The 23392-nt window shown below is 45.6% G+C and overlaps 1 protein-coding gene across 12 annotated transcripts in view; it reads right to left on the bottom strand.

Annotated features, from left to right (window-relative positions):
- Window positions 1-6986: 6986 nt before the first annotated feature.
- Window positions 6987-23392, bottom strand: part of PROM1 (prominin 1) — a 135987-nt gene continuing 119581 nt past the window's right edge. For 5 of the 12 annotated variants that reach the window (XM_040487436.1, XM_040487435.1, XM_040487439.1 and 2 more), the window contains 10 exons: window positions 20768-20914; window positions 20016-20087; window positions 18846-18938; window positions 18194-18211; window positions 16886-16939; window positions 14497-14577; window positions 14092-14160; window positions 10923-11015; window positions 8346-8461; window positions 6987-7426 (listed from right to left, as the gene is read on the bottom strand). In XM_040487436.1, coding sequence (XP_040343370.1) covers window positions 7372-7426; window positions 8346-8461; window positions 10923-11015; window positions 14092-14160; window positions 14497-14577; window positions 16886-16939; window positions 18194-18211; window positions 18846-18938; window positions 20016-20087; window positions 20768-20914 — 798 coding nt within the window. In that variant the 3' untranslated portion in view covers window positions 6987-7371. Of the gene's footprint in view, window positions 8121-8345; window positions 8462-10922; window positions 11016-14091; window positions 14161-14496; window positions 14578-16885; window positions 16940-18193; window positions 18212-18845; window positions 18939-20015; window positions 20088-20767; window positions 20915-23392 lie in introns of all 12 variants that reach the window. The other 7 variants (XM_040487452.1, XM_040487481.1, XR_005794110.1 and 4 more) reach the window with 6 other exon arrangements.

Raw genomic sequence — 23392 nt, 5'->3', positions numbered from 1 at the left:
ATCAGCCCTCAGTTTGTTCTCAGTTTTTAAGAGTCTCTTATGTTTTGGCTCTCTCCCTCTCTAACCTCTTTTTAATTTTTTTTCCTTCCCCTCCCCCATGGTCTTCTGTTAAGTTTCTCAGGATCCACATAAGAGTGAAAACATATGGTGTCTGTCTTTCTCTGTATGACTTATTTCACTTAGCATAACACTCTCCACTTCCATCCACGTTGCTACAAAAGGCCATATTTCATTCTTTCTCATTGCCACGTAGTATTCCTTTGTGTATATAAACCACAATTTCTTTATCCATTCATCAGCTGATGGACATTGAGGCTCTTTCCATAATTTGGCTATTGTTGAGAGTGCTGCTATGAACATTGGGGTACAAGTGCCCCTATGCATCAGCACTCCTGTATCCTTTGGGTAAATTCCTAGCAGTGCTATTGCTTGGTCATAGATCTATTTTTAATTTTTTTGAGGAACCTCCACACTGTTTTCCAGAGCGGCTGCACCAGTTTGCATTCCCAACCGTGCAAAAGGGTTCCCCTTTCTCCACATCCTCTCCAGCATCTATAGTCTCCTGATTTGTTCATTTTAGCCACTCTGACCAGCTTGAGGTGGTATCCCAGTGCAGTTTTGATTTGTATTCCCCTGATGAGGAGTGACGTTGAGCATCTTTTCACGTGCCTGTTGGCCATCTGGATGTCTTTAGAGAAGTGTCTATTCATGTTTCCTGCCCATTTCTTCACGGGTTATTTGTTTTTTGGGTGTGGAGTTTGGTGAGTTCTTTATAGATTTTGGATACTAGCCCTTTGATATGTCATTTGCAAATATCTTTTCCCATTCCATTGGTTGCCTTTTAGTTTTGTTGATTGTTTCCTTTGCAGTGCAGAAGGTTTTTATCTTCATGAGGTCCCAATAGTTCACTTTTGCTTTTAATTCCCTTGCCTTTGGGATGTGTCAACTCAGAAATTGCTGCGGCTGAGGTCAGAGAGGTTTTTTTTCCTGCTTTCTCCTCTAGGGTTTGGATGGTTTCCTGCCTCACATTCAGGTCCTTTATCCATTTTGAATTTATTTTTGTGAATGGTGTAAGAAAGTGGTCTAGTTTCATCCTTCTGCATGTTGCTGTCCAGTTCTCCCAGTACCTTCTACATGTTGCTGACTAGTTGTTAAACAGACTGTCTTTTTCCATTGGATATTCTTTCCTGATTTGTCAAAGATTAGTTGGCCATGCTTTTGTGGGTCCAATTCTGGAGTCTCTATTCTATTCCATTGGTCTATGTGTCTGTTTTTGTGCCAATACCATTTTGTCTTGATGATTACAGCTTTGTAGTAGAGGCTAAAGTCTGGGATTGTGACGCCTCCCACTTTGGTCTTCTTCAAAATTACTTTGGCTATTTGAGGTCTTTTGTGGTTCCATACAGATTTTAGGATTGCTTGTTCTGGTTTCGAGAAAATGCTGGTGCAATTGTGATTGGGATTGCATTGAATGTGTAGATAGCTTTGGGTAGTATTGACATTTTAACAATATTTATTCTTCCAATCCATGAGCACGGAATGTTTTTTCATTTCTTTATATCTTCTTCAATTTCCTTCATAAGCTTTCTATGGTTTTCAGAATACAGATCTTTTACATCTTTGGTTAGGTTTATTCCTAGGTATTTTATGCTTCTTGGTGCAGTTGTGAATGGGATCAGTTTCTTTGTCTTTCTGTTGCTTCATTATTAGTGTATAAGAATGCAACTGATTTCTGTACATTGATTTTGTATCCTGCGACATTGCTGAATTCATGTATCAGTTCTAGCAGACTTTTGGTGGAGTCCATCGGGTTTTCCATGTATAATATCATGTCATCTGCAAAAAGTGAAAGCTTTACTTCATCTTTGCCAGTTCTGATGCCTTTGATTTCCTGTTGTTGTCTGATTGCTGATGCTAGCACTTCCACCACTATGTTAAACAACAGCGGTGAGAGTGGGCATCCCTGTCGTGTTCCTGATCTCAGGGAGAGAGCTCTCAGTTTTCCCCCATTGAGGATGATATTAGCTGTGGGTTTTTCATAAATAGCTTTTATGATGTTTAAGTATGTTCCTTCTATCCCGACTTTCTCAAGGGTTTTTATTAAGAAAGGATGCTGAATTTTGTCAAATGCTTTTTCTGCATCGATTGACAGGATCATATGGTTCTTATCTTTTCTTTTATTAATGTGATGTATCACATTGATTGATTTGCAAATGTTGAACCAGCCCTGAAGCTCAGGAATGAATCCCACTTGATCATGGTGAATAATTCTTTTTATATGCTGTTGAATTCGATTTGCTAGTATCTTATTGAGAATTTTTGCATCCACATTCATCAGGGATATTGGCCTGTGTTCTCTTTTTTTGCTAGGTCTCTGTCTGGTTTAGGAATCAAAGTAATGCTAGCTTCACAGAATGAGTCTGGAAGTTTTCCTTCTCTTTCTATTTTTGGGAACAGCTTGAGGAGGATAGGTATTATCTCTGCTTTAAATGTCTGGTAGAATTCCCCTGGGAAGCCATCTGGTCCTGGACTCTTATTTGTTGGGAGATTTTTGATAACTGATTCAATTTCTTCACTGGTTATGCATCTGTTCAAGTTTTCTATTTCTTCCTGTTTGAGTTTTGGAAGTGTGTGGGTGCTTAGGAATTTGTCCATTTCTCCCAGGTTGTCCAGTTTGTTGGCATATAATTTTTCATAGTATTCCCTGAAAATTGCTTGTATCTCTGAGGGATTGGTTGTAATAATTCCATTTTCATTCATGATTTTATCTATTTGAGTCATCTCCCTTTTCTTTTTGAGAAGCCTGGCTAGAGGTTTATCAATTTTGTTTATTTTTTCAAAAAACCAACTCTTGGTTTCATTGATCTGCTCTATAGTTTTTTTTTAGATTCTATATTGTTTATTTCTGCTCTGCTCTTTATTATTTCTCTTCTTCTGCTGGATTTAGGCTGTCTTTGCGGTTCTGCTTCTATTTCCTTTAGGTGTGCTGTTAGAGTTTGTATTTGGGATTTTTCTTGTTTCTTGAGATAGGCCTGAATTGCAATGTATTTTCTTCTCAGGACTGCCTTCGCTGCATCCCAAAGAGTTTGGATTGTTGTATTTTCATTTTCATTTGTTTCCATGTATTTTTTAATTTCTTCTCTAATTGCCTGGTTGACCCATTCATTCTTTAGTAGGGTGTTCTTTAACCTCCATGCTTTTGGAGGTTTTCCAGACTTTTTCCTGTAGTTGATTTCAAGCTTCATAGCATTGTGGTCTGAAGTGTGCATGGTATGATCTCAATTCTTGTATACTTATGAAGGGCTGTTTTGTGACCCAGTATGTGATCTATCTTGGAGAATGTTCTATGTGCACTCGAGAAGAAAGTATATTCTGTTGCTTTGGGATGCAGAGTTCTAAATATATCTGTCAAGCCCATCTGATCCAATGTATCATTCAGGGCCCTTGTTTCTTTATTGATTCTGTGTCTAGATGATCTATCCATTGATGTAAGTGGAGTATTAAAGTCCCCTGCAATTACCACATTCTTATCAATAAGGTTGCTTATGTTTGTGATTAATTGTTTTATATATTTGGGGCTCCTGTATTTGGTGCATAGACATTTATAATTGTTAGCTCTTCCTGATGGATAGACCCTGTAATTATTATATAATGCCCTTCTTCATCTCTTGTTACAGCCTTTAATTTAAAGTGTAGTTTGTTTGATATAAGTGTGGTTAGTCCACCTTTATTTTGACTTCCAGTAGCATGATAGATAGTTCTCCATCCCCTCACTTTCAATCTGAAGGTGTCCTCAGGTCTAAAATGAGTCTCTTGTAGACAGCAAATAGATGGGTCTTGTTTTTTTTATCCATTTTGATACCCTATGTCTTTTGGTTGGAGCATTTAGTCCATTTACATTCAGTGTTATTATAGAAAGATATGAGTTTAGAGTCATTGTGATGTCCGTAGTTTCATGCTTGTACTGATGTCTCTGGTACTTTGTGGTCCTTGCAACATTTCACTCACAAAATCCCCCTTAGGATCTCTTGTAGGGCTGGTTTAGTGGTGATGAATTCCTTCAGTTTTTGTTTGTTTGGGAAGACCTTTATCTCTCCTTCTATTCTGAATGACAGACTTGCTGGATAAAGGATTCTCAGCTGCATATTTTTTCTGTTCATCACATTGAAGATTTCCTGCCATTCCTTTCTGGCCTGCCAAGTTTCAGTATATAGGTCTGCCACTAGACTTATCGATCTCCCTTTATACGTTAGAGCATGTTTATCCCTAGCTGGTTTCAGAATTTTCTCTTTATCCTTGTATTTTGCCAGTTTCACCATGATATGTCATGCAGAAGATTGCTTCAAGTTATGTCTGAAGGGAGTTCTCTGTGCCTCTTGGATTTCAATGCCTATTTCCTTCCCCAGATCTGGGAAGTTCTCAGCTATGATTTCTTCAAGTACACCTTCAGCCCCTTTCTCTCTTCCTCTTCCTATTTTACGGATATTGTTCCGTTTCATCGCATCACTTAGTTCTCTAATTCTCTCCTCATACTCCTGGATTTTTTTATCTCTCCTTTTCTCAGCTTCCTCTTTTTCCATAATTTTATCTTCTAATGCACCTATTCTCTCCTCTGCCTCTTCAATCCGAGCTGTGGTCGCCTCCGTTTTATTTTGCACCTCATTGATAGCATTTTTAGCTCCTCATGACTATTTCTTAGTCCCTTGATCTCTGTAGCAATAGATTCTGTGCTGTCTTCTATACTTTTTTCAAGCCCAGCGATTAGTTTTATGACTATTATTCTAAATTCTTGTTCTGTTATATTGCTTAAATCGTTTTTGATCAATTTGTTAGCTGTCACTACTTCCTGGAGTTTCTTTTGAGGAGAGTTCTGTTTCATCATTTTGGGTAGTCTCTGGGGTGGAACTGCAGGGCACTTCCCCTGTGCTGTCTGGAGTAACTTGTGTTGGTGGGCGGGGCCGTAGTCAGACCTGATGTCTGTCCCCAGCCCACCGCTGGGGCCACAGTCAGCCTGGTATGTACCTTATCTTCCCCTCTCCCAGTGGCGGGACTCACTGTGGAGTGGTGTGGCTCCTGTCTGGGCTGCTTGCACACTGCCAGGCTTGTGGTGCTGCTTCGATGGGATCTGGCCAATGGCGTATTAGCTAGGGTGGATCTGCAAGGTGCACAGGGGCGGGAGGGGCAGGCTCAGCTCACTTTGCCATCTGCGGTCCCCTACGGGAGGGGCCCTGCAGCACCGGGAGGGAGGCTGACTCATCAGAAGGTTGGATCCACAGAAGCACAGTGTTGGGTGTTTCCACGGTGCAAGCAAGTTCAGTGATGGGAACTGGTTCCCTTTGGGATTTCGGCTGGGGGATGGGAGAGGGAGATGGCGCTGGCCAGCTCTGTCTTCCAGGGCTCAACAAACTTCCCTTCCGGTGTCCTCTCGCCCTCCCGCTCTCCGAGCAGAGCTGTTGACTTATAACATTCCAGATGTTAAGTCCCACTGGCTGTCATAACTCATGGAGTCTGGCCCCTCCGCTTTTGCAAGCCAGGCTCAGGGATTCCACCTTGCGGGCGGGCTGCCCCTCCACTGCCCCGGCTCCCTCCCGCCAGTCCGTGTAGCACGCACCGCCTCTCCACCCTTCCTACCCTCTTCTGTGGGCCTCTTGTCTACGCTTGGCTCCAGAGAGGCCGTTCTGCTAGTCTTCTGATGGTTTTCTGGGTTATTTAGGCAGGTGTGGGTGGAATCTAAGTGATCCACAGGACGCAGTGAGCCCAGTGTCCTCCTACGCTGCCATCTTCTTTCTCCAATTCATACAATTTTAGAAACTCAATGGCAGCAAACCTCCCTTGATCCCCACCACCACCCAGGCTTCTGTGTCTCTGACACAGAGAGTGTGTTGTCTTGGTTCCAACACTGACATTGAGCTTCTGGGAGGTTGGGCCAATCTGTTAGCTCACCTCTCTTCCATCAGCATCTTGAACTTGCTTGGGACACAGCAGATGATAAGTAGTTACCTATTAATTGGATGAAATGCACATGGAACTGTATTTGTAGTTCTGAAGCCAGGCTGCACGAGAACTGCATGGGGTGTAGCCCAGAAAGTGGTCTGTTAATCCAGGGAAGTGTTTCTCAGCCTTGGCCGTCTATTAGAATCATCTGAGGAAATTTAAGCATCCACATGTTCAGGCCACTATATCCAAATCTCTCAGGGTGGGTCCTCAGCATCAGCCACATGAATCCATTGTGTAGCAGGGGCCAGGCATCATGGTGTTAGATGAAGAGACACTTTCTGCTCACAAGCAGTGGAGTATTAACATGCTCTTAAATAAAGAGATGAACATAAAATTAAGAGGGAGATGAGTCACTATTTTGTATGTGTCTAACAAAATTTATAATTTTTCTATCTTTTGTGATTTTGGTAATTTAACTTAGTTTCTGTGTGTAGAGGGTGTATAGTGTTGCTCTCCTTTGAGTTTCCTTCCCTATCTTTTTGGCTATTTGCTATCACTGCTGGATGACTGTGCTGGTCTGAATGGTGTTCCCTCCCAAATTCATATCACCTAGAACCTGCAAATGTTTGCCAATAGGTTGTTTGCAGATGTGATGAAATTAAGATGAGATCATTCTTGATTAGGATGGGCCCTGATCCAATGACTCCTTAGAAGCACAGGGAAATCTGGACACAGGCACCCAAGGAAGACTCCATGGGAAGACAGAGACAGAGACTGGAGTGAGTGTCCAAGGAATGCCGTGGATCGTCTCAATCATCAGAATCTAGGAAAAAGGCATAGAGCAGACTCTTGTGCGATCCCCCTTGGAGGAACCAGCTGTGCTGATGAATGCATTTCAGACTTCCGGCCTCCAGAACTGTGGGAGAAGATACTTCTACTGCTTTAAGCCACCCACCTTGTGTAACTTGTTACAGCAGCCTTGAGCAAATGACACAGTGACATAATCGATGTCTATAATATAGGTATGTGTTTCAATAAGAAGATTAGAGTCAGATTTCTGAAATCACGTTTATTGTTCACACACACAACTGCTATTTGCTGGATTTTGCCTAGCTACAAGTCTAGGTTCCCAAGCAATGAAATGTGACACAATTCATGCCTTGTTCTGAAAACTAAACTGGAAATGAATGAATGTAATACATATTGGAACTTTCATAGAAGGCTCAGATGATTAAAGCAAAACTTCTGGAGAGAAAACAAAACAAAAACCAAAACAGCTGTGAATGCACACTTTTTACTCTTTGGCGCATCAGTGAGTGTTGCATACAAAAATCACTAAACTCTGTAAACTCTGGAAGGGAAGGTTTCTTTTCCAGTATTCAGAGACGCTGTAGATCAAGAACTCGTGCCGTTGGCTCTGTTTAAAAACTTTGTTCATACAGTCTGAGTGGAATGATGTCTATGAAAACCAATATTACCATTTTCCATACTGAAACAAAAATAAATACACCAAAAACACCATGTTATCTCTAAGATGAAGTATTAACATTGTGAGCTACAAAGGCAATGCAAGGGGTCATGAAAAGCACGTGAGCATTTGTTAAATCTACAAAGAGAGTAAAAAAGCTATATTCACATTCTGCTCCCTTTAAAAACCAAACACTGAAACAGCCATTTTATATATTAATAAACTTAACCTATAAAAATATCATTAATTTAACAAGTATTCCTTCAGTGCCTTGTGTGTGCTGGCCCTGTTGTAGAGGCATCAGCACAGATTTTTATCTGGGCATATCTAACATTGTCATGTAATTTTAAGATGCTATTAATTCCGTTTTAAAAGTCCATCACATAATAATAAAGACCTCCCAGTCCCATCTTAGGAATATGGTTTTAAAAAAAAGAAAAGGCTTACTTTTTGACGGATACAGTTTCAGCACTATAAAATACTAAAAAGGGAGACAATTATTGTTTTTAATTACGATCACAGCTCGACAGCTGGATCCCCCACATTTGTTTTTACCCTAATACAGACACTACCCAAGTAAATTCAGGAGAGACACACATCACGAAGGAGGTGAGTGGCGTAAAACATGAAGCATAAAGGTACATACTACAGAGTCAAAGTGAAAACTAGTAAACACAGCTATAAAGTAAAGTGCCAAATCCCCAAGACAGAGGATCTGCAAACAAGAAATAAGAAGGCTGGTTAAGGACACTGAGAAGATGAAGCAAGAGGGAGAACAATTAAAACAAGCATAAGAAAGGTACAAAGAAGACACCTGACCAGAGTGACCCCCTACTTTAAAAAAAGACCAAGTTTAATCTCATCGGGGCTCGTTCTGAAGTCAGTGCCTCTTAGAAAATGACCCCCCTCCCCCAGCCTCTGTAGAAACTTGTCTACTTACTCCTCATACACATCCTCTGAATCCATTCGACGATAGTACTTGGCCAGCTTTACAGCAAAAATGAGAGCCGGAAGTAGAAATACGGTGGCTTTTCCTATGCCGAACCAAAATAAATTCTAGGGAAAAAAAGAAAATCAGGAGGATCAGAGGCCTCAAGACGGGAAAATGGAAAGCAGCAGTTGCTTTTTCTTTTCTCTGCCATTGTTTAATGAGGTTTAATTGTGTTCATTGAAACCATTTGTAAATGCAACGGGAGTCATCTACTGTGTGAAAGGCTACATGTTGCTGCAATTCATTAAATCTCTCCGAAAACCTTGACTCGATCCTATTATATTTATTTTACAAATGAGGACCAGTGGGAGCAAGTGGGGAAGCAAGGGTTTGCATCTAGGACCCCACCAGATGGCATCCCTTTGCTGCCTACGATAGGAGCATGGCGGACCAGCAGGCCTGAGCTTAATCCCTTTTCTGAGTTGTTTGACGAGGCTAATTCACCTTTCTGGCTTTGCTCTGCATCAGAACCGCGGGACCGTAGCATCTTTATCCCATAACACTATTGTGTGGAGAAGGCAGGACCGGCGCTCGGCACCTACTAGGCTCTCAACAAACATTCCACATTTAACTTAACCAAGCTTAAGGGCAGATCATAGGCTGCATTCAACCCTATTTTGTTTAAAAAGCATGCGAAGGTATTTTTCAAAAGATAGTTGCCAACATTCCTAAGTCAGGCTTCACACAGAAATCTGGAGTCACGTCTTTCTTGAAAAGTCTTCAAGTTCAGTCTCACAGACTGAGCCCCCATCCCCACAAGGCAACACCAGCAGCCGCTGGGTGGTGGTTCTTCCATCAAGAAGGTCCGCGTTTGTTTGGGGCCTGGCCACACCACTAGCTTTTGCAGGGGTGACGCCCAACGCTATTTGGCCTTATCCACCAATCAGAAGAGACGCAGCTGGAGACCCCGACGACACCATACGCCAGCCAGTGTCTTACGCTTGGCCTGTAGAGGTTCGGGTCTATGGCCGCTGCCTTAGGGTGATGTTGTAGGTAACATCAGGACAGCCTCCCCAGCCTACCGGGAGGCAAAAGGCAGCTTGGATGTGACAGCGGCCCTCCTCCGCCGCCCTCCAACCCTCACAGCTCAGCCACTGACGTTCTGCCTTCCTCCGGACAGAGCGCACTGTCGGGTGGCAGTGGCACCTCTTGGCCCAGAATTTCCAGTAAATTTGTTCTCCTTTCCCCACGTGTTCTTTTATTGGTAGATTTCTGTGCATTCAAACCTCGCTTTGAGAGGCTTTAGAGCTTTATGACAACCAATCCTTTTACTGGAAGCTGCCATAATTCTTTCGGGAACAATCAAGGTATAAAAGAAACATGTTGGGCAGCCTGGGGTCCACTTTCCTGGCAAAATCAATGCCCAGAGCTCTTTCTTACTATTTAAACCACCTCGCTACAAAGCTCCAGCCTCTAGGCCTCCCTTCCACTGGTCCTCAATTACTGGGGGAAAAGCATCGATAGTTGGGTGATTTGACTGGCTGGGGGCAGGCTGTGAAGACCAAAGGCAAGGAGATCAATTCAGAATCCACCAGGTTAGGGGCACCTGTGTGGGCTCAGTCGGTTCCACGTCCGACTTCAGCTCAGGTCACAATCTCGTGGTTCATGAGTTCGAGCCCCACGTCGGGTTCTGTGCTGACAGCTCAGAGCCTGGAGTCTGCTTCAGATTCTGTGTCTCCCTCTCTCTCTGCCCCTCCCCACCTCATGCTCTGTCCGTCTGTCAGTCTCTCTGTCTCTCAAAAACAAATAAACATTAAAAAAAAAAAAAAAAAAAGAATCAACCAGGTTAGTCCAGGACACACCTACAAAGCCATCAGCAGGGGTCCAAGAAGCAGGACGAAGGGGTTAGGGTCTGGGGAGGAGGGAAGCGGCCAGGAAGCCAAACCTTGGGGTCTGCATGGCCAGAAGAGGACAGGAGCGTCTCCATTCAGGTGTGAAAGTCCATCCAGCAGATAGATGGGCATGTGGATGTGGGACAGGGAGATGACAGACGGAGCAGTACAGATGCACTTGGACAGACAGCTGTTTGATCATCTTTCATTCATTCAACTGCCTGTGCCAGGCAATATGCCAGATGACAGGGACACAGCAACGCACAGGCCGTCTGCTCAGGGGGTTGACGGTGTTGCAGGGGACAGGCCTTTTTGTTGTTGTTGTTTTTAAGTTTATTTATTTTGAGAGTCGGGGGAGAGGCAGAAAGAGAGGGAGAGAGAGAATCTCAAGCAGGCTCCATGCTGTAAGCACAGAGCCCGACACGGGGCTCGATGCCACGAACCGTGAGATCATGACCTGAGCCAAAATCAAGAGTCGGGTGCTTAATCGACTGAGCCACCCAGCCACCCTGAAGTATCCTAACACATTCATCTCAATTTTAGATTTCAGGTCTTGGATTCTACGGCTGTTAACAGACCCAAGCACAGAAGTATTTTATATCATAGGGTGTACTACAATCTGCAAACAAAAAATGAAGATTGATGAGTTTACTGTGTTTCCTTATTTTGAAAGATGAAATTTCACCATTCTTACCATGGGGTCGATAATGTAGCTGCACAGAAAGACGTCAACAGCAGAGTCTAAAGCGGTGGCCACGGGTTTGCAGGCTGCAATTTTCTCAGTAATCTAGGGGGTAAGAAACACGAGTGAACTTTGAGGCACACACACAAAAATCCACAAGAATCAGACATGCCATTTACCTTTGACCTATTTTCACCAAAAGGATCTCTACACCCTCGTTGATATGGAGCAGAATGCTGATTTCTATGGATGAGTTTGACAATGTTTAAAAGCAGGTACTTGAAAGCAAGATGCTGATTCTCTCTGCCTCTCGGTCTCTGGTTTCTACACTTGTTTTATGGAACCATAACACCCACCCTTACCAGGCTCCTGGGAGAATGGAGTACAAGTGTCAGGTCCAGGGTCTCGGGCTGAATTTCTTACCCGATCCCTTTGAGATCTGACAAAGGATGTGGAAGAAAATGGAAAGCTAATAAATCAATAATTATATATTTTGGACCAGGGCTTGGCAAACTCTTCCTAGAAAGGGCCAGAGAGTAAATATTTTCTACCTCGCAGGACAGACCAAGACATTTCTGTCGCAAGTGCTGGACTCTGAAAAAAAAAAATGGTGAAAGCAGCCGCAGATGATGTATAAACCAATGGGGGTGGCTGTGTGCCAATAAAACCGTGCTACCTGCAGACCCCATTTTAGAAGACAGAAAACTAAAATAAATAAGGAAATAAATAAATAAAATAAGAAAAAAATAAGAAGAAAATAGGGGCGCCTGGGTGGGTTAGTCAGTTGAGTGTCCGACTCTTGATTTCAGCTCAGGTCCTGATCTCAGGGTTGTGGGTCAAGCCCCACTTTGGGCTCCGTGCTGAGCATGGAGCCTGCTTGGGATTCACTCTCTCTTTCCTTCTGCCCCTCTCCCCCCACTCACACACACTCTCTAAAATTAAAAAAAATACATTTTTTTTTAGAAGACAGAAAACTATTTACTCATTAATGAGTTTAAAATAAACACGTTTAATAAATCCCAAACAGATGCTCCAATCCCATTGACTTACGATAGCTATAGTCAGGCGTTTTAAAAAACTTTGGGGTGCCTGGGTGGCTCAGTCAGTTAAGCGTCTGACTCTTGATTTCAGCTCAGGTCGTGATCGCATGGTTTCGTGGGTTCGAGCCCGGCATTGGGCTCTGGGCTGACAGTACGAAGTCTGCTTGAGATTCTCTCCCCCTCTGTCTCTGCCCCTTCCCCACTCTTGCAGTCTCTGTCTCTCTCAAAACAAATAAATAAACTTAAAAGAAAATCTTTTTTTTAAAACAAAAAAGAACCTTTGAGTACATACAATGAGCTCGACGTTAGCTCGTTTCCTTTATTGGTTGGTAAACCTTCCCTTTTTCTTCCACCATCTATACCTTCCAAGGCAATCCATGTTAACAACTTCATTTTCACCAAGCTCAACCAGCCTACCTCTTTCTTCATAGGCTTTTTCACTGTCGGGTTTTTACAAAAACTGGGGTTGGAGTCATACTCTGTATGCTTTCTGCATCTTGCTTTTCTCCTTTATTTATAACCCTGTGAAAATCTCCCCTAGCCCCACAGCATAGCTCTGAGCCATTTGGTACCAACAGTCACCCAATATTTCCATGGCATGGCTCTCGTGTGACTTAACCATTCTTGTCCAGATTCCCTTTGGTTTCAGGGTATTTGTTTCATATTCTGGGTATGGATGTGACTAAAATGTGGTTCCTTGATCTGGTGGAGGATACGCACAGGGTCCGGTGGCCGTGGCGGCAATGACGGTCATGTATCTCTTCCCCGCTACTCACCCACGTGTGCACACGCCTCATGCCAGCACTGAGAGGACCCTGCGGTCTTCCCATCTGGTGGGTGGGAGGTGTCAGCACAGACATCAGGAAGCTGGGCCTTGAAGGAGAACCAGATACACGAGGCCCAGATGGTGGGGACTAGGGGTAGGGACTGGGGAGGGGGGTATGACACAGAGGAGATCACATGGAGAAGTGTGAACGTTTCAGAGAATCAAGCAGTGGGGTGTGGCTGGAATCCGCGGTGGGGCAGCAAAGAGGGAGGAGATGGTTGGTAGTCTGGGCTCACGCGGCCAAGGGCCAGGAATAGGTGTGAGAAGCTCATGACCGCTTGGAGGTAGTCGAAGACTTCCTGAGTCTCCAGACTTCTCAGAGCCCTTCTTGGCTAACAGCAAGTAGCCCAAGTGACTCAGCCCAAGTTGATCAAGTAACTCAGCGGCAAGCATCTCCCCCCCGCAAACCCTGCCCCAGTGGAATAATCCTCACAGAGGGGAGCTGGCCCAGAGCCCAAGATGACAAAAGGCATTTTCCAAGACACTATACTTCTCCACAAGCTGGCTGCTGGGAGCAACGTGCTGCCTTGAAACCACCGGAAACTTCACTCTGCTCCTCGACTTTCCTCTTCTAATGTATTCAGGGAGACCCAACTGTTGTGGACCGAATTGTGTTCCCCCAAATTCGTGTGTTAAAGCCCTACCTCCTGGTATCTCAGAATGTGACTGTATCTGGAGGTAGGGTCTTTGAAGAGGCAATTCAGTTAAAATGAGGTCATTAGGGTTGAGTCCTAATCCAATGTGACTGGCATCTTTATAAACGAAGCGGAAATTTGGGCACAGACATGCACAGAGGGCAGACCTCGTGAAGACACATGGGGAAGATGGTTGTCTACGGCCCAAGCAGAGAGGACTCTAAAGAAACCAACACTGCTGACACCTTGATGTCAGACTTCCAGCCTCCAGAATTGTGAGAAAACAAATTTCTGTAGCTCAAGACACCCCTAGTCGACTGATCCACCAACAGCATGGCAGGCTGAGCGCTGCCCAAGCCACCATTGCAAAAGCAGCTCACAGTTCACTGGGGAGACACAGTCAAGTGTGGCCAGAACTCCTATAATGGTGAGCAAGGGAGCTGAGGGACGATGTGAGGGGCATTTTCTCCCGCTCGGTGTCAGGCCCGAGAAGGGGTCCAGTGTGGACAACACGTGCTGTGTCTTATGCCACCTCCCATCATGGTCCCTGTTCGAGGCCCTTGACTTATCTCTCCTACCCAATTACTAGGATTTTCATTTTATCTCCTCCTGATTGTATCCAACAACATGGCCATCCTAACACATGGCCCTCTTGTGTTCATAAAAGAGAAAGTACTTACTGAGATTTTGACCCACTGCAGATAGCGTTCAAAGTATCCTACTATCGTGTTCCCATACTTCTGACTTTCCTGGAAAGAAATCGAAGGGTAGGAAAACCGTTAAAAGGATGCTATGAGGTCACGTAGTTATGGGCACATGCCCACTTACTGGCATACGTATATTTTTTTTAATATGAAATTTCTTGTCAAATTGGTTTCCATACAACACCCAGTGCTCATCCCAACAGGTGCCCTCCTCAATACCCCTCACCCACCCTCTGCTCCCTCCCTCTCCCCATCAACCCTCTGTTTATTCTCAGTTTTTAAGAGTCTCTTATGGGTTGGCTCCCTCCCTCTCTGGCTTTTTTTTTTTTTTTTCCTTCCCCTTCCCCATGGCCATACATATTTTTTAAAAAGAAAACTTACTTCAACAATAACCGAGGAAATACGGGTTGTGAGGAAGTCCTGAGCGGAATCCAAAGAGGAAAGGGTATTGGTCACTTTCATCTGGAAAACACAGCAATCGACAAGTGTCACGTGATGAAGGGATTTCACTAGTTTGCCTGTCGGTGCCCGTGCGGTCAGCTCAGCCCCATCCCACGACGACCTGCTAGTCAAGAAGACGACTGAGCCAGCTCAGCCCTCTGAGGGCAGGGGGACAAGAAATGTCATACTGAACACTCACTTTGTGGCAGACACTGGGCTGGGCCCTTGATCCAAATCGCCTCCCTGAGTACAGGAGGTCCCCCTTATCCACGGTTTCCGTTACTCAGGGTCCAGAAGCAAAGATCCTCTTTCTGATAGATGGTTAGAAATGCTGATAACAGCCTAACGCTCCCTCACATGCCTACCTCATCCCCCCGGTCAGGCATTTTTACCACGTCACATCCTCGCAAGAAAGGTGAGTCAGAGATTTTGAGAGTGGGACCACATTCACATAACTTCTAGTACAGTACATTCTTACAATTGTTCTATTTTATTATTGATTATTGCTGTTAACCCCTTACTGTGCCTAATTTGTAAATTCAGCTTTATCGTAGCTATGCACGCACTGGTTCAGTACTGCCCGTGGCATCCGCTGAATGTATCCCCCATGGATAGCGCGGGGGGCGGGCTCTTGTACTCACAGGCTGTAGGAAGGCATTATCAGGCCCCCTTCACAGAGGAGGTGGCTGACCCTGCTTGACGTCACCAGGTTGGGGGCATAAGAGCCCGGATGTGCACCTAGTTTCTTGACACAGGTAAGAACTCCGACATGGCAGCTTGGTGCAAATTAAAAAGGTGCCCTTTCTGTTCTGCCCGGAGACCTCAGGGTACCCAGCTTGGCCAGTGGGTCAAAGATGCATTTCCACCCCAACTCGCCCCCCCACTGACCCCTCGTGAAGGGCAACGCGCAGCTCACGCTGTCACCATGAACGTCCAGATGCACAGGATGGCAAGGGACGCGCACACAGTTACCGGTCTGTCCCAGGCTCCCTTGGCCCAGGACACACATGTGTGAAATGGCAACTGTGACGAGAGGAACAGTGACGGTCCCCAAGCCGAGCAAACCTCACAGAAGAGCCTTCAGGGGAACTCAGGGTCTCCCGTGCCAACAAAGAAGCAGGCCCAGGGCTGCCCGGGGAGTGTGCTAACTACTAGCGAAGTTGCTCATGGTTCGCGGGGACACGTGTCACACAGTCACACGTGGCAAGAAGCCCTGTGACCAAGGTCTGCAAAAAGAGCTCAGAGAAAAGCGCAGGGAGGAACGAGGAACGTGGGATTTTTGGTTGTGGGCTGACATCCCCAACCTCTCACGGGCAGCCCAATCCGCTCAATAAAGAGAGGTTTCCTGAGTTGCCCGTTGGCACTGAGGGTACCAGACAAACACATCGTAGCCGTGGAGCTCGGTTTCTGTTGTGGGGGTGTCTGCAGTCTGAAGGACCCCCTGTGGTCGACTGTATTCACTGTTCCTGACTGCTGATACCTTTTGAGCTCTGGCTTCTCAGCCCAAGATGATGGGCCTGGCAGCCTCACTTGCTTTGGCTAATGGAACGTAGATGGAGCGGCCGGTTCTAAGAAGTTGCTTAAAGGGCAGCTAGTGTTTCTACCTCGAGGACATGAGGTGGCCCAGACAGGAGCTGCTCCCTCAGCCTGGGTCTCTGGGTGGGAAGGTAGGCGGACAAGCCTGCAGTCAACCCAACGGTGAGAATGAGTCTGTGGTCAAAGGCACTGGATTTTGTAGGCAGCATTAGCTCAGTGAGAGTGGCCAGTGTACCTTCTGAGCTTACATTCTACACATCAACTCATGGCTTTCACCTGTGTATCTAAGTGTGCCAAGGTGAGAGGTACTTGCAGGAAGCAAATGGTAGGAAAACCCAGTCTGCATTTAAAATGGGTGGATAACCAAGCTTTAAAAAAATTTTTTTTAAATCTTTATTTATTTTTGAGAGAGAGAGAGAGAGAGAGAGAGAGAGAGAGAGAGAGAATCTGAAGCAATCAAGTTCCAGGCTCTGAGCCATCAGCACAGAACCCAATGCAGTGCTTGAACCCACGAACTGTGAGATCATGACCTGAGCCGAAGTCAGATGCTTAACCGACTGAGTTACCTGGGTGCCCCCCGCCCACTTTTTTTGGAAATAAAGTCCACCCACAAATGTGGGGCTTGAACTCATGACCCAGAGATCAAGAGTCATGAGTTCTACTGGCTGACCTAGCCAGGTGCCCCAAAGGATTTTTTTTTTTAACTTAAATACTTGTAAAACCATTATCTCTGAAAGGCTGTGTGTGCTTTTATAATAAGACTCCGTGGCAGAAAAGGAAAGTAAGTCCTTACCCCCAATCCGCTGCTTTTTTGTTGAAGTTCCTTGATGCTTTGGTATACAGAGCTCTGGTGAACAAGCATACATAATATTTTCCAACTTATTACACGAACATTGTGTCTCCCTCTCCCCCTCCCCCTGCAGCCAGCCATCAAATACGACTTTACTGTGCAATATAGATGCAAGTAACCATGTGAGCCACACAAACCTCTGGTGTAAGAAAAGCAGAAGAAGAATAGCAGGATCTGTATTCTAGAACTTTGAAGGGCAGCACATCCCACACGAGGTGTCCAAGAGACCACTCGGAGTAGGGTTGGCTCAAAGTGGCAGGCGGTAATTACAAAAGTCTACCCTGGCTTCCCAGAGTAGTTCCATCTGAATGGTTTAGGTCAGGAATTGGTAAAACAAAGGCCAGATAGTAAATATTTTAGGCTTTGTGGGCCACGCCGTGTCCAAAGATGCAACTTTGCTCTTTTAGCGGAAAACGGCTGCAGTCATCTGTAAATAAGAGGGCATGGCTGCGTTCCAATAAAACTTTATTTACAAAAGCAAGCAACGGGCTGGATTATAGTTTTGGGGCCATAGTTTGCTAACCCTAGGTTTACATCATCGGTCACCTGTACACAACAATTTGCCTATTCGTAGACAGATTGCCTCGGCTCTGCAAACGCCCAGGAGGCTTGTGTCTACTTGAAGGAAAGCCGTTAAGCTTAAAATGTTAACAAACTTGTGCTAGGCATAAACAAACAGAGCAGAGAATTATGATGAGTGCAGCACACATATTAAGAAAATTCAGTTTCCTTCTGAATGCTCCAATGAGTGAGAAAGTCGGGAAGGAAGAGAGAGAGACAGAGAGATTGAAGTGGTAAAAACTAGTTCTAGGAGGTTCCAAAGCTGAAGTCAAGTGGACTCGTGTGCTTCTCCAAACCTGAGCAAGCTGACTCTGTAACAGGTCTCCCACAGCAGCGTCACAATAATCCCTCCTGTTTACAGAGTCTCTCTGGGACATCAGGGCTTTCGTCTCCAGGAAACAGGTTAACAGGAGGGCAGGAACCGTTCCCCCCATTTTCAGATGAGAAAATGGAAAATTCTAAGACTTTGGGGAGGTAGAAGCAGGGTCTGAAATCAGTTCCGCCTGAGTGCAGAGCCTGTGTTCTCTCTCTGCTACAAACTGCCTTTCCGGCATTTGGGAAAGAAGCCAGAAGGCAGCCGGAAGCAAAAGAAAGGGGAAGTCACAATAGAGGCTACGAGAGAGGAGACAGGGAACGCGGCCCATCGGATCAGTGAACGGAGCTAAAGGAGGCAGGGGGAAAAGGACTTACCCTTGCCTTCCCATATTTCTTGGCAGGGTGTGGAGAAAAAGAATTTGAAAGTAAGTGCGAGCGAGTTCAGAACACAGACATCATCACCCCAGCCAGGTGCCTGGCTTCGGGGGCCTATCGAGCCGCAGGGAACCAGAGCATAGTGTGTGGGGCAAGCACGGGGTTGACCTACCTGGTCACTCCCAAGTGGAAAAGGCAAGGAGATAAAGCACAAAAGGAGTGGGTGGTAACATTGAAAATCTGTCTTGTTTAAAGCCCAGCTACTATCATCTATTGATTTATTGATTTTTAAAAGTTATTTATTTATTTATTTTGAGAGAGAGAGAAAGAGAGAGAGAGGAAGTGGGAAGAAGGGCAGACAGAGAAGAGAGAGAATCCCAAGCAGGCTCCGTGCTGCCAGCGCAGAGCCTGATGCCGGGCTTGAACCCACGAACCACAAGATCCTGACCTGAGCTGAAACTGAGTCGGACGTTCAACCAACCGAGCCACCCAGTTGCACCAACTATCATTAATTTTTAATTCCTTAGCCTGAGGCCAACTGGATTTGACCCCCGCGTGAGGTGCAGATGCTTCCTTAGGCTACACGAAAGCCAACTAGTGACATGGGATTTGCTCGGGTCACGGGGAAATACCGGAGGTTGTCGAGCGTTACCATTGACTGTTCCAAAGGGACGACTTCGCTACGGTGAATCGTCCTAATTGTCTGTGCATTGTTTTTCAGGGACTGTTTCAGACTTCCGTGGGGCTGCAAAGAGAAGAAAAGAAACAAAGGTCAACACCACCTTTCCAGACTTTGGAGCGCTCTCTCTAACCACAGGGGCTCGGGGCAAGGTAGCCGTGACGGGCGTGCAGACCTCCTTGTATGCTGTGGGCGTGGGGCCCACCAGACGTGGGGCAGTGCCAGGACACCCTATTTCAAGTCACAGGACTGTGATCTCTCAGTGCCCACCAAACCCATCAGCCTGTCCTGAGTGCCTGAGGCTGTGCTCTCTTTCTCACCTCCGCAAAATACAGCCACTAGAAAGCCATTTCACAGCAGCGATAGCCCCGTCTCGCAGATGAGAACAGCAAGGCTCAACTGAGAAATTTTTCATTTGACCCACACTTAAAAAGTGTTTAATATACTATCGCGTGACATATTAATGGGCTCATTAATGCATTAATGAGCAACTTTATTGCTTCCGTTTTACAGATGAGGAAACTAAGGCACGGAGGAGCGATACATCTTGTCCAAGTTCCCATAATTAGGAAGTGGCTGGGCCAGGATTTAAATCCCAGTCTTCCTCCTGAGCCCCGGTTCCTCATGGCCATGCTCTGCTGCTCCGTTCATGATAGCCATTTAGTCACCGGCCAGCAGGGGAAGTGAGGAAGGGAAGCTTACGGGGCTTGGGTGGCGTCTTTGCCTTCCGTTATCCACCTGTCACTGGTGATGCAAAGCACCAAATGGAAATCCCCCTCCCGTGTCCTCAGTTTCCATTCCCTACACTGCAAGAAAAATGGCACGCATGCGTGCACTTGCACATGTGTTTGGTGGCAGAGGGGTTGATGGGGTGAAAACAGAGCTGGTGCTAAACAGTGAGGGCACCCGCGCCACCAGCAGAGGTCGGGAGCAGGCGCGGGCACCCTGATGCCACCCTGGAAACGTCCACGTGCTCACCGACTTCCGGGGGCCACGGCAATGGCTGCTGGTGGGAAGTCTTGACGTGCACACGAGACACATCTTTAACCAAAGCTTACTTGTGGTGTACGGGAGCGAAGAATAGTACTGACATTTGACACCTGTAGTGATTACAGCATTTAAAACCAGAATGTTCGAACTCACCAGATGGTTGGCTTTTACTTCTAGATCATCTGCAAAGGATAAAAGGTTCGCTTTGGTGGGGGCTTTACTCAGCTGCAAAAGAGGGGAAAAGAACTGCGTCATCAATGTGGGACTTTTAAGCCTTAACGGAATCTGATAGACAACATAGTGAACCATCGTCCATGGCCATAAAGGCTGGAAACTCTTACACGGGCGACTCCGGCTACATCCTTATTGATACATGTAAAACCAGATTATTTTTATCCAACCACATCCAGCCATAAGAAGAAATCAAGTGCTGATCCGTGCTATAATGGGGATGGATCTCAAAAACTTTAGGCTACGTGAAAGGGGGCCTTTTAAGGCCATCAGACACAAAAGGTCACATGCCTTAGGATTCCATTCAGATTCCATTCAAATGAAATATTCAGAATAGGTAAACAGATGGGTGGTTACCAGGGCTGGGGGGTGGGGGTGTGTGGAATGGGGCACAATTGTGTAATGGGAATGGGGCTTTCTTTTGGAGTGACGGAGATGTTTTGGAGCTGGATGGAAATGGTAGTTGTGTAGCACTGTGATTATACTACATACTAATGAATTATTCACCTTAAAAGAGTTCATTTGTGTTATATAAATTTCACCTCAGCTTAAAAAAAACCCACCTACATTAAAAACAAACAAACAAAAGAAAAACAGAAAAACAAAACAAAACCAACCCACGGGTATCTGCTGTGATTTTCCCCAAAAGATCAAGCATGAACTCATGGTCTCACCTCAGCCAAGTAGATGTTATAATTTATGGCGTCTATTCCTGAAAAGCTGAAATCCATAAGGTTTTTTCTTCCTGCTTCATCCAGCAGAACGATATTGTCAATATTTACTTTCATATTTTGAAAGTCATTGCTTATGTTTCCAGCATGCTGCATGATAAAAAGAAAAGTTATAAATAAGTCCATTCTTCAAGATAGTCACATACTTAGAGCTTTAAAAGAGCAGTAAAATGACGAGGGACAAAATACACAGACATGCCCCTGACTGACATTTCTTCCCGGTAACCTTCTCTTCCCTTCCACCCCTTCCCCACTTCCCCGGCTCCTTCCTTATGCCCCACACCACGCACTATGTGAGGAGGTCGGAGGCAAAGCAAAATAATATTCCATCTCCACCCTCAAAGTCCTCAAAGGAAGAGGCAGTGTCATAATAAAGCCACATGAACTGTATCAGGACACCAGGCGCAGGAGACAGTCTTCAAAGGTAGGGGACTGGAGAGGACACCAGAGAGGAGGTGGCTTCTGAATGAGTCTTGGCAAATACAGATGCTGAAAGGGGCCAGGCAGGCTGCATCCCAGGGGAAGGAGGCAGCACACACTGGACTTGGGTGGTGGGGGACACTTGAGATCATGGGGACACGGTTGATGACTGGGGTTGTCCTAAGCGGCAGTCAGTAGTTTTAGGCAGCGTGTAGTGCCTGAGTGTCCCTAGTGCTCTGTCTCTGGTCCACAGAGAAAATGAAACATGGCATGATGTCAGATGAGTAGAGGGTATCTAGTTAGGGCTAGATATTTTATTTATGTATACATGCAAGGAATATTTAAGAAGGATAATCAATACAATAGAAAATACAATGTAATACAAAATTTTGTATCCAGCTTTTTTTTCTTTTTATTATATATAGACAGAGCACAAGTGGGGGAGAGGGGCAAAGAGAGGGAGAGGGAAAGAGAGAAAGAGAGAGAATATCTTAAAAAAAATTTTTTTAATGTTTATTTTTGAGAGAGAGAAAGAGAGAAAGACAGAGTGCGAGCAGGGTAGGGGCAGAGAGAGGGAGACAGAATCCAAAGCAGGATCCAGGCTCTGAGCTGTCAGCACAGAGCCCGACACAGGGCTCGAATTCACGAGCTGTGAGATCATGACCTGAGCCGAAGTCAGATGCTCAGCTGACTGAGCCACCTAGGTGCCCCAAGAGACAGAGAATATCTTAAGCAGACATCATGCTTAACACAGAGCCTGACTCCGGGCTCCATCCCATGACCCTGGGATCATGACCTGAGCTGATATCAAGAGCCAGATGCTCAACCACTGAGCCACCCAGGTGCCCCTGTATTCAGCTTTTAATAAACCTCTTAATATCTGAAAACTGCCAGGCCATCATGGTTTCATGGTGCTTCTGGAAGCCTTCTGTGATGCCTCAGTGGCAAGCTGTGGGGTTTGGGGAATCACCTCTTTCCTCGGTATCTCTTGGTATCTGCTTCCATTTGGAAGCCCAGAAGAAAGAAGTCTCCTTAAGTTCTTTCCTACAAGAAGGCCAGAAGGCCTCCAGATGTGGGGAGGCGGACAGTGCAGGCTGAAGGCACCCTAGGCCTGGGCAGCTGAAACTCTCTCGCTCTTTCTTCTGTCAAGTGTGCTGTGGAGTAGCCTCTCCTCAGAGTCTTAAGGCTCAAGACTAGAGCGTGGGCTTGGGCAAAGGAGAAGAGGAAATCATTCCACTCTGTCTGCTTCCATCATTGTGGCCATGCTGTCTTGCTGAGGGCCAGCAGACCTCAGCAGAGTCCACATGGAGTCCGGGGGCCACAGCCGTGAGTCACGAGGGGCCACGACTGTGTGGACCAGAGTTCTCAGTGCCTCGTTCCCTCTTCAGGGACCCGGCAGAAGAGGCTGGCCAGTGTTGGAAAGCCAATGTCCCCTGGGTTTGTCCCTCTAGGAGCAGCGACACACAGCAATATAAAATCTTCTTATGTAGTGTCCACAGCAAGACCCCTCTTGAGCATTGTGCGGTCTACTAGAGAAACTCATACGTCCATAAAGACAACTGGTTGGGGGTGACGAAAATGTTTTGGAATTTGACAGATGTGAGGTTTGCACGACCTTGTGAGTGTACTAAATGTCACTTTCAAATAGTGAATTTTGGGGAATCTGGGTGGCTCAGTTGGTTAAGTGTCGGACTCTTGGGTTTGGCTCAGGTCATGATCTCGTGGTTCGTGGGCTTGAGCCCCACGTCAGGCTCTGCACTGACAGTGTGGGGCCTGCTTGGAATTCTCTCTCTCCTCTCCCTCTGCCCCCACCTCCCATTCGCACTGTATCTCTCTCTCTCAAAATAAATAAACATTAAAAAAAAAAAAAAGAAAATGGTGAATTTTATCTTCTATGAATTTTATCTCCATAGAAAAAAATGAAAGGGGCCTCCAGGTGGCTCAGTAAGTTGAGCATTCGACTTCAGCTCAGGTCATGATCTCACGGTTTGGTTCATGAGTTTGAGTCTTGCGTTAGGCTCTGTGCTGACAGCTCAGAGCCTGGAGCTTGCTTCAGATTCTGTGTCTCCCCCTCGCTCTGCCCCTCCCCCACTCATGCTCTGTCTTTGTCTCTCTCCTTCTTTCAAAAACAAACATTAAAAAAAAAAC

Source organism: Herpailurus yagouaroundi, unplaced genomic scaffold (assembly GCF_014898765.1).
Source record: "Herpailurus yagouaroundi ecotype Mexico unplaced genomic scaffold, PumYag 28, whole genome shotgun sequence".
Lineage (NCBI taxonomy): Eukaryota > Metazoa > Chordata > Mammalia > Carnivora > Felidae > Herpailurus > Herpailurus yagouaroundi.
The sequence above is the reverse complement of the archived record's forward strand: the minus strand, read 5'-3'. Positions and strand labels throughout refer to the sequence as shown.